Source organism: Bubalus kerabau, chromosome 1, assembly GCF_029407905.1.
Source record: "Bubalus kerabau isolate K-KA32 ecotype Philippines breed swamp buffalo chromosome 1, PCC_UOA_SB_1v2, whole genome shotgun sequence".
NCBI classification, from domain to species: Eukaryota; Metazoa; Chordata; class Mammalia; order Artiodactyla; family Bovidae; genus Bubalus; species Bubalus kerabau.
This window is the reverse complement of record NC_073624.1, coordinates 181,866,803-181,878,202: the sequence shown is the minus strand read 5'-3', so window position 1 is coordinate 181,878,202 and position 11,400 is coordinate 181,866,803. Positions and strand designations below refer to the sequence as shown.

The 11,400-nt window shown below is 45.2% G+C and overlaps 1 protein-coding gene across 1 annotated transcript in view; it reads left to right on the top strand.

Annotated features, from left to right (window-relative positions):
- The window catches only part of LOC129642004 (mucin-16-like), a 115,626-nt gene that overhangs the window by 35,181 nt on the left and 69,045 nt on the right, over positions 1-11,400 (top strand). Inside the window, exons 4-11 of the mRNA XM_055566570.1 lie at positions 1,340-1,444; positions 3,748-3,972; positions 4,201-4,494; positions 4,786-5,524; positions 5,609-6,233; positions 6,387-6,463; positions 6,626-7,978; positions 8,063-9,840. Coding sequence (XP_055422545.1) covers positions 1,340-1,444; positions 3,748-3,972; positions 4,201-4,494; positions 4,786-5,524; positions 5,609-6,233; positions 6,387-6,463; positions 6,626-7,978; positions 8,063-9,840 — 5,196 coding nt within the window. The remainder of the gene's footprint in view (positions 1-1,339; positions 1,445-3,747; positions 3,973-4,200; positions 4,495-4,785; positions 5,525-5,608; positions 6,234-6,386; positions 6,464-6,625; positions 7,979-8,062; positions 9,841-11,400) is intronic.

Here is an 11,400-nt window from a genome sequence, read left to right as displayed (position 1 = left end):
GATTTCTAGAAGCCAGAAGGGAGAGTTTTAAGAAGTAATGTTTAGTTCTGTCAAATGCTGCAGAAGAGCAAAGTTGAAATAAAGTGAGTTCTTTGACAACATGTGGTCCTCAAAGATTCTAGGAGCATCGCTGAGTTTTAGAGGACTGAAATGACAGGTAAAATAATACATAAATAAAAGGAAAGATTCCCTCTTTAAACTGAGCCTGTTTCTATATTGACAACAGAATCAGCAAGGGAAAGAAAAAGGAGTGAATGAAAACTGAGGGGAAAAGTATCTGTGGATATGGGAGGACCTTAAGACCTAGGAGGAGAAATACCACATTCAAAAGAACAGCAGATGAGGGAGGGAACTTAGGGGGATTTCATTCCATGGTTAAGTTGAGTTCAACCACAGATTTTGTTCTGGACACAAATCCAGTGAGGCCCTCCAACTACTCCAGCAATTGTTCACTAGGCAATATGTACAGGAGGGTGATTTATTTCTCAAACTAGCTTTAACAGTTCACAACCAAGTTAAACACATTGAATGTGATTGATGCATCCTTAAAACATTACCTGGTAGTTGAGTGATGGGTGTTCAGAAAGCAAGTGATGAATAGAATGGTAAAAAGGTAGAACTATGGTTGGGTGGGAGGAAGGAAGAAAGGGAGAATGAAGAGAGAGACAACTGAAGAAAAGATGGGTGTATAGAAGGAAGGATGAATAGTGGGAAGGATGAAAATAAGGAAGATGGATGGAAGGAAGGATCAAAGGAAATAAAGATTGAAGAAATAGGGATGAAAAGTTGCAAAGAAAGAAAAGAGAAATATGAAAAGAAAGATGCATGGTAGGAGGAAAGGATAAAAGGATGAATGGATGAAAGAATAAATGGGTAGTCCCAGTGCACCAGCCCCAAGCATCCAGTATCGTGCATTGAACCTGGACTGGCAACTCATTTCATACATGATATTTTACATGTTTCAATGCCATTTGGTGCACTGGGACGACCCAGAGGGATGGAATGGGGAGGGAGGAGGGAGGAGGGTTCAGGATGGGGAACACATGTATACCTGTGGCAGATTCATTTTGATATTTGGCAAAACTAATACAGTTATGTAAAGTTTAAAAATAAAATAAAAAAAAAGAATAAATGGGTAGATATAGGGGTAGATGGATGGATGAATCTCTGGGTGAATGGATGGATCTATGAATGGGTGTGGCCACTCAAGACATATAGCCCTGGTTCCAGTCCATACAGATGGTTGAGAAGAAGTCAAATTAGGTGGATCCATTTAGATCATGTTCTCCTTCTGGAAGAGATGAGTTACCTTACGTTTCTTCCCTACCTTCTCCTACAGGGACTGATGACATTGTGAAGCATATCACAAAGATACCCAATAAAGCAGCCCATGGAGGCACCACCATCCATATTCCCCAGGCATCCACATCTGCTAGTCTAACAGGTAGGTTCAACATTTTATTTCCCAATAATCTGACTTATGCTTTTATTTCTTGCTTGAGAAGAATGAAATGTTTCTTTTTTAAAAAATTAAAATTTTTTCTTTCTTTCTTTAATTCATTTATTTTTGGCTGTGTTGGGTCTTTGTTACTGCACACGCTTTTCTCTAGTTGCAGAGAGCAGGGGATACTCTCTAGTTGTGGTTCTCAGGCTTCTCATCGCAGTGGCTTCTCATAATGGAGTACTGGCTTTAGGGCATGCAGGCTTCAGTAGTTGGGGCATAGAGGCTCAGTAGTTGTGGTTCCCGGGCTCTAGAGCACAGGCTCAGTGTTGTGGCACAAAGGCTTCGTTGCTCCACAGCATGTGGGATCTTCCCAGATCAGGGATGGAACTTGTGTCTCCTGCACTGACAGGTGGACTCTTCACTACTGGGCCACCAGGGAAGCCCTGTTTCTTTGGACAAAGAATTATATGGAGTTGTAATAGGCTTCCCTGTCCCAGTTGGATCTTTTCAAGTAGTTACCAGGTAGATGCTACGTTTCCTTCCCTCCTAACATGGCTGAGTGAGTTTAGTTCAAGGTTGAATTTGTCAGCTTCACATATTCACTTAATTCTAAAAATGCTTATTATTAATTTACTGTGTGTTAGAGACTGTGACATAAACTAAGGATACATAGATGAAAACACTTTGGCATTGCATCCGTGGAGCTCTCTCAGTCCAGGAGAGGAGACAGCAAAGGAACAAAATAATGATGATGTAACTTTTTACAACTTTTATTGGAGAATAGTTGGTTTACAATGTTGTGTTAGCTTCATACAGCAAAATGAATGTTTCATGTATCATATACATATATCCACTCTTTAAAAAACTGTTTATTTATCTGTGTTGGGTCTTAGTTGCAGCATGCTAACTCTTAGTTGTGGCATGTGGGATCTAGTTCCTGACTAGGGATCAAACCCAGGTCCTCTGCATTGGGAGCATGGAATCTTACCATTGGGCCACCAGGGAAGTCCCTATCCACTCTTTTTCAGATTCTTTTTCCATAAGGCAATTATATAGTACTGACTAGAGTGCCCTCTGCTATACAATAAGTCCTCATTAGGAGTATTTTGGCTGTGCCATGTAGCATGTGGGATCTTAGTTCCAAACCAATGATCAAACCTGCATCCCCAGCATTGGAAGTGCAGCATCTTAACCACAGCTACAGGGCCCAGTCAAAAAAAGAAAAAAACAGTGATCTAATTTTCATACCTTTCCTCTCTTCCTTTTTCTACTTTCACTCATTTTAAATTAGAGATTATTCCAATATGGTCCTGAGTTATTTATACTCTCTGGAATTTGGGCAACATAGCTGCCACCTCTGTCTATATTTAATAAAAAGAGCAATTTGATTTATTTGGCTTACAGAGAGCTCTTTCATTTTATGTGCATGGTTCTTTGTTAAGGAGAGTTTTGCTTCATTATGTTTTTAAATTTTGTTTCTGTTATTTTTCTGATTTCTACCTGAGTGGGGAAAAAAAAAAACTTTTTTTGGTTTCCATTTTCAATTTTTCATTGTTCTCTTTTTTTATTTTCATACCCTTAATATTTATAATTAACTCAGAAACTGATTTTTAAAAATTCTGTTCCTATTTTAAATAAATACTTTCAAACAAACCCACAACAACAAAAAAAGAATTCATGGAGGAGGTGCAGCCCAAGGTGAGTCAGGCAAGGAACATGCATGCTAAGTCGACTCAGTCATGACCAACTCTGCGACCCCATGGACTGAAGCCCACCAGGGTCATCTGTCCAAGGGATTCTCCAGGCAAGAATACTGGAGTGGGTTGCCATGCTGTCCTCCAGGGGATCTTCTGGACCCAGGAATCAAACCTGCATCTCTTACATCTCCTGCATTGGCAGCCAGGTTCTTTACCACTAGCACCACCTGGGAAACCCCAGGTAAGGTGAGGGCATTTTCCCATTCCAGAAGGATCTCAGCACATACCAGGCAGAGACATTTCTCTCCCTTTCCTGACATGGAGACAAAATAAGCAATTGCCAACCCAGTAAAGAGTAATAATGTTGTCCCAATTTTGTGTCCATCCTACACTTCACAGGATTATCAACAAGAGGGACAGAGAGGACAGAGACCACTGCCACAGCTCTGAAGACCACAGTGACTACCAGAGTGTCTACTCCCACTTCAGGAATGCTGCCTCTCCTCAGGACATCAGATAAAAAGGCCAGCACAAGCACAATAGGAACGATCATCACAACCCCAGATAGTCCAAAGATGACAGCCTCTTTGACCACCAGATCTGGAGACGAGACCAGCACTGTTGTTCCCATGACAACCCCATCTATTTTCAGTAGAGGACCAGAGACTACACCCTCACTGGTCCCTAGTTCTGGGGCAGAGACCAGCACTGTAGTTCCCATGACAACCTCATCTATTTTCAGTGGAGGACCAGAGACTGCAACCTCACTGGTCCCTAGTTCTGGGGCAGAGACCAGCACTGTGGTTCCCATGACAACCTTATCTATTTTCAGTAGAGGACCAGAGACTGCAACCTCACTGGTCCATAGTTCTGGGGCAGAGACCAGCACTGTAGTTCCCATGGCAACCTCATCTATTTTCAGTGGAAGACCAGAGACTGCAACCTCACTGGTCCCTAGTTCTGGGGCAGAGACCAGCACTGTGGTTCCCATGACAACCTCATCTATTTTCAGTAGAGGACCAGAGACTGCAACCTCACTGGTCCCTAGTTCTGGGGCAGAAACCAGTGCAGCTGTTCCAACTCTGACTGTTTCCTCAGATGAACCAGAGACTACAACCTCATGGGTCACCCATCCTGCAGAGACCAGTCCAGCTGTTTCCAGGGCAATCTTGAATGTTTCTCCTAGTGAATCAGACAGCACACCCCCAACAACTACAAGTTCTGGGAAAGAAGTCAGTACAGCTGTTCCAACTCCAACTATCTCCCCTGAGGTACTGGGGATGGTGACCTCACTGGTTTCTAGTCCTGGGACAGAGACCAGCTCAGCTGATCAAACTCTGGCTGTTTCCCCTGGTAAGCCAGAAACAACAGTCTCCTTGATTACCTATCCTGGGACACAGACCAATTTAAGTGTTCCAACCCCAACTGTCTCCCCTGATGTATCAAGGGTGGAAATCTCACCGACCACCAGTTCTGGGGCAGAGACCAGCACAACTTTTTCAACTACAACTGTTTTCCCACATGAACAAGAGACAACAGCCTCATTGGTCACCAATCATGGGACAGAAGCCATTTCCAGTTTTTCAACTTTGACTGTCTCCCCTGATGAACAAGATACAACAGCCTCATGGCTCCATTCCACAGAGGCCAGCACACCTGATTCCAAAACAACTCTGAATTTTTCCCCTAGAGAATTAGACACCACATCTTCAGCACCCACCAGTCCAGGGGCAGAAGCCAGTTCAGCCACTCCAGTGATGACTATCTCACCTAGCAAACCAACTTCAACTGGGTTCCTGCATGAATTAGAGTCAACAGTGTCCTTGGTCACCCAGCCTCCAGAGTCTGACCCAACTGTTCCTAAGACAATGCCTGTTTCCCATAATGAATCAGATACCATGCTCTCAGTGGTCACCAGTCTTGGAGCAAAAGTCAGTTCTGTCCCAACTACAACTGTCTCACCTGGTGTATCAGGAATGGTGACCTCACCGGTTACCAGTTCCACAGCAGAGACTAGTTCAACTTCTCCAACTCTGACTGGTTCCCTACATGAACCAAAGACCACAGCCTCATGGGTCACTCATTCTGAGACAAAAGTCAGTTCAACTGTTCCAACTATGACTGTTTTCTCTGAGAAGTCAGATACAACAGTCTCTTTGGTTACCCACCCTGAAGAGACCAGCTCAACTGTTCCCAGGAAAACCTCCAGTGTTTCCCATAGTAAATCAAACACCACATTCTTAGTGGCTACAAGTCCTGGGGAAGAATTCAGTTCAGCTGTCCCAGCTACAACTGTCTCACCTGCTGTATCAGGGATAGTGACCTCACAGGTTACCAGTTCTGTGGCACAGACCAGTACAACTTTTCCAACTGTGACTGATTCCATGTACAAATCAGAGACAACAGCACCAGGGGTCACCCATACTGAGAAAGATGCAAGTTCAGCAATTCCAACTATGACTATTCTCCCAGGGAAGCCAGATACAACAGTCTCACTGGTTACCCATCTTGAAGAGACCAGCCGAAGTATTCCCAGGACAACCCCCAATGTTTCCCAGAGTGAATTTGATACCACACCTTCAATAGCCACTAGTCCTGGGGCAGAAGGCAGTTCAGCTGTCCCAGTGATGACTATCTCACTTCGTGTACCAGAGATGATGACCTCACTGATTACCAGTTCTGTTGCAGAGGCTAGTACAACTATTCCAACTCTGACTGATTCCACACACAAACCAGAGACAACAGCCTCAGGGATCATCCACTCTGGGACTGAAACAAGTCCAGCTGTTCCAACTATGACTGTTTCACCTGGGAAGCCAAATACAACAGTCTCAGTGGCCACCCATCCTGAAGAGACAAGTCCAACTTTACCCAGGACAACCCCCAATGTTTCCCATACTGAAACAGACACCACATTCTCAACAGCCACCAGTCCTTGGACAGAATCTAGTTCAGCAGTCCCAGCTACAACTGTCTCACCTAGTGTATCCAAGTTGGTGACCTCTCTGGTTACTAGTTCTGGGGAAGAAATTAGTACCACTCTTCCAACACTGACTGCTTCTCCAGGTCAAATGGAAACCACAGCCTCATGGGTGACTCATTCTGAGCCAAAAGCCAGTCCAGCTATTCCAACTCCAACTGTTTCCACTAGTGTATCACATATAGTGAACCCACAAGCCACCAGTTCTGAGACAAAAACTAGTATGGTTATTCCAGCTCTGACACTTTCTCCCTTTGAGCCAAAGACCACAGCCTCATTGGTCACTCATCCTGAGATGCAGGCCAGTTCAGCTACTTCAGTTGTCTTCTCTACTATGCCAAGGTTGGTGACCTCACTTTTCACAAGTTCTGGGACAGAGACAAGTACAGCTTTTACAATTCCAACTGATTCTTCACATAAACCAGAGACAGCAGCCTCATGGGTCATGCATTCTATGGAGACCAATACTCCTATTTCTAGAACAACTCCAAGTTTTCCTCATAGTAAATCAGACATCACACCCTCAATGGCTACAAGTTCTGAGGCAGAAGCCAGTTCAGCCATTCCAACTACAACTATCTCCCCTAGTGTACCAGATGTTATGACTTCTCTGATCACTAGTTCTAGAGCAGAGATCAGTACAACTTTTAGAACTATGACTGATTCTACACACAAACCAGAGGCAACAGCCTTAGCAGTCACCCACTCTGGGACAAAAACAAATTCAGCTATTCTAACTATGACTGTTTCCCCTGAGAAGCCAGAAACAACAGTCTCACTGGTCACCCATTCCAAAGATACCAGCCACACTGTTCCAAGGACAACCTCCAATGTTTCCCAGGGTTTATCGGACACCACACCCTCAATGACTACCAGTCCTGCAGCAGAAGTCAGTTCAGCTGTCCCAGCTATGACTGTCTCACCCAGTATACCAGGAATGGTGACCTCACTGGTTACCATTTCTGAGGCAGAGACCAGTACCACTTTTCCAACTCTGACTGATTCCTTATATGAATCAAAGACCACAACCTCATGGATCACCCATTCTGAGACAAAAGCCAGTTCAGCTGTTCCAACTTTTCCAACTCTGACTGATTCTACTCACAAACCAGAGACAACAGCCTCAGAGGTCACCCATTCTGGGAAAGAAACAAGCTCAGCTATTTCAACTATGACTGTTTCCGCTGGGAAGCCAGACACAACAGTCTCACTGGTTATTCATCCTGAAGAGACCAGTCCAACTGTTCCCAGGACAACCTCCAAAGTTTCCCAGAGTGAATCAGACACCACAACTTCAACAGCCACCAGTCCTGGGGCAGAAACAAGTTCAGCTCTCCCAGCTACAACTGTCTCGCCTGGTGTATCAGGGCTGGTGACTTCTCTGGTTACCAATTCCATGTCACAGATCAGTACAACTTCTCCAACTCAGACTAATTCCACACTGAAACCAGAGACTACAGCCTCAGGGGTCACCCAGACTGAAACAAGTTCAGCTCTTCCAATTCTGATTGTTTCTCCTGGAAAGCCAGATACAACAGTCTCACTTGTCACCCATCCTGAAGAGACCAGTTCAACTGTTCCCAGGACAACCTCCAAAGTTTCCCAGAGTGAATCAGACACCACAACTTCAACAGCCACCAGTCCTGGGACAGAAACAAGTTCAGCTCTCCCAGCTACAACTGTCTCGCCTGGTGTATCAGGGCTGGTGACTTCTCTGGTTACCAATTCCATAACACAGATCAGTACAACTTCTCCAACTCAGACTAATTCCACACTGAAACCAGAGACTACAGCCTCAGGGGTCACCCAGACTGAAACAAGTTCAGCTGTTCCAATTCTGATTGCTTCTCCTGGAAGGCCAGATACAACAGTCTCACTTGTCACCCATCCTGAAGAGACTAGCCCAACTGTTCCCAAGACAACCCTCAGTGTTTCCCATAGTGAATCAAACACAACACCCTCAACAAACACTAGTCCTGAGGCAGAAACCAGTTCAGCTGTTCCAACTATGGCTGTTTCCCATGGGAAGCCAGATACAACAGTCTCACTGGTTATTCATCCTGAAGAGACCAGTCCAACTGTTCCCAGGACAACCTCCAAAGTTTCCCAGAGTGAATCAGACACCACAACTTCAACAGCCACCAGTCCTGGGACAGAAACAAGTTCAGCTCTCCCAGCTACAACTGTCTCACCTGGTGTATCAGGGCTGGTGACTTCTCTGGTTACCAATTCCATGTCACAGATCAGTACAACTTTTCCAACTCAGACTAATTCCACACTGAAACCAGAGACTACAGCCTCAGGGGTCACCCAGACTGAAACAAGTTCAGCTCTTCCAATTCTGATTGCTTCTCCTGGAAGGCCAGATACAACAGTCTCACTTGTCACCCATCCTGAAGAGACCAGTTCAACTGTCCCCAGGACAACCTCCAAAGTTTCCCAGAGTGAATCAGACACCACAACTTCAACAGCCACCAGTCCTGGGACAGAAACAAGTTCAGCTCTCCCAGCTACAACTGTCTCGCCTGGTGTATCAGGGCTGGTGACTTCTCTGGTTACCAATTCCATAACACAGATCAGTACAACTTCTCCAACTCAGACTAATTCCACACTGAAACCAGAGACTACAGCCTCAGGGGTCACCCAGACTGAAACAAGTTCAGCTGTTCCAATTCTGATTGCTTCTCCTGGAAAGCCAGATACAACAGTCTCACTTGTCACCCATCCTGAAGAGACTAGTTCATCTGTTCCCAGGACAACCTCCAAAGTTTCCCAGAGTGAATCTGACACCGCACCCTCAACGGCCACCAGACCTGGGACAGAAACCAGTTCAGCTGTCCCAGCTACAACTGTCTCCCCTAGTTTACCATATACAGTGAACTCTGAGACAGACACCACCATGGCTATTCTACCTCTGACTCTTTCTCCTGGTGAACCAGCAACCACAGCCTTATTAGTCACCTCTTCCAGTGCAGAGACAAGCACAAATTCTCCTGCTTCAACTGTTTTTCCTCATTTACCAGAAACCACAGCCTCACCATCCATCTGGCCTGAGTTGGAGACCAGTACAGCTCTTCCATCTCAGACTGTTTCTCTCAGTCCACCAGAAACATTCTCTCTCTTCACCATACCTGTGACCATGACAGCCAGAGTTGATCTAAATCCAACTGTTTCACTTGGTGTTCCTGCAGAAACAGCCTCAGTCTCCACTGAGGAGACAGAACTCAGCACAGCTATTGGAATGTCAGCTGTTTCCCATGGTTTACCAGAGACCACAGGTTTACTGGCCACCAGTCCTGAAGCCAAGGCCAGTACAAGCCTCCCTGCTCTGACTCTTTCCCCTGGTGGTCTTGGGCCTTCCAGGACCCCTGCAACAACCGTTGAGCTTTATACTATAACTTCTGGGAACACAGAAACCTCACCACCTGCAACCTCAGTTGAGCTCTCAGAATTTCCCAAAAATGTGACAGGGGACACTGTGACCTTGAGACCATCAGAGACCACAATGCAACCTAAAACCAGTCATGTGGAAGGATTAAGTACAACCACTATCCTGAAAACCGCCACTGTTGAGACCACTCATTTAGCTGCCACAGGTTCAGGCCCCACTGTGGCCGAGACCACAACCACCTTCAACACACTGGCTGGAAGTCCTTTTGCCCATGTGACCACACCTGGAACATCCACCTTGGCCTCTGTGATTGTGACTTCAGGAACAAGTAAGAATAATGTTTTTATTGTGATAAAATATATATATAAAATAATTGGAGTATTATTGCCCACTCCAGTATTCTTGCCTGGAAAATCCCATAGGCAGAGGAGCCTGGCAGACTATAGTCCATAGAGTTACAAAGAGTTGGACACGACTAAGCAACTGGGCATATATGAAATAGTATATACATTTACCAATCATATGTAAATGGATAGTTCAGCAGCATGAATTACATTGACACTGTTGTGCAAACATCTCCACTACCTGTTTCCAAAATTTTTTATCACCCTGAACAGGGTCTGTGAACTCATTAGGCAAAAATTCCCCCTTTCCCACTCCTTCCAGCCCATGGTAACATCTAATCTATTCATGGTCTATATGAATTTGCCTATTATAGGTATTTCATATAAGAGGGATCATACAATGTATGTTTCCTTTTGTGTCTGGCTTATTTTGTTTAGCATGGTATCTTCAAGGAGGTTCATCCATGTTGTAGTGTTTATCAGAACTTCATACCTGTTGATTGTTGCTATTTAGTCACTAAGTCGTGTCAGATTCTTTTGAGACCCCATGGACTGTAGCACTCCAGGCTCCTCTGTCCATGGGATTTTCCAGGCAAGAATACTGGAGTGGGTTGCCATTTCCTTCTCCAGGGATCTTCTTGACCCAAGGATTGAACTTGCATCTTCTGCAGTGGCAGGCAGATTCTTTACCACTGAGCCACCAGATGAATAATATTCCATTTGTATAGATGGACCACATTTTGTCCGGTCACCTGGTGGACACTCAAGCTGTGTCCATCTTCTGGCTATGATGAATAATGCTGCTATGAACTTGGGTGTGCACTGATCTCTCTGAGTCCCTCTTCCCATTCCCTTTGGGTATATACCTAGAATAGAAATTGTTAAGTCATTTGGTGAATTACTTGTTAGGGCTGCCTTCACAAAGTACAGCAAACTAAGTGGCTTAAGCAACAGAAATTTATTGTCTCACAGTTCTGGAGGCTGGAGGGGGACCCTGGGAGAATGCACAGAACATGAACTGTGGAATTAACCTATCTTGGGTGGGGAGGGAGCTAGGATATCTATCCACCAACTCCCAGGAATCACTGCTACAGGGATGCTCCCTGGGCCTAAGTCCCCTAAGACAAAGAGATGCAGGAGCTGGTATGCGCTGAAATGGTAAGAGCAAAGGGGAAGTGGGAACAAGGTGATTGATTCTGCATCCTAAGAACCTACATATTGTTGTTGTTTTTGTAGTCACTAAGTCATGTCTGACTCTTCGCAACCCCATGGACTATAGCCCACCAGTCTCCTCTGTCCATGAGATTTCCCAAGCAAGAATACTGGAGTGGGTTGCCATATCCTCCTCCAGGGAATCTTCCCACCCCAGGATTTGAACCTGTGTCTCCTGCATTGGCAGGCAGGTTCTTTACCACTGAGCCACCAGGGATGCCCTAAGAATCCATGTAATCCCAAGCAAACTGGGATGGTTGGTCAGTTGATATGGGAGGAGCTTGGACAAGGACTGCTGCATGGGGTGTCCCAGGTGGGACAGCCTATGCCAG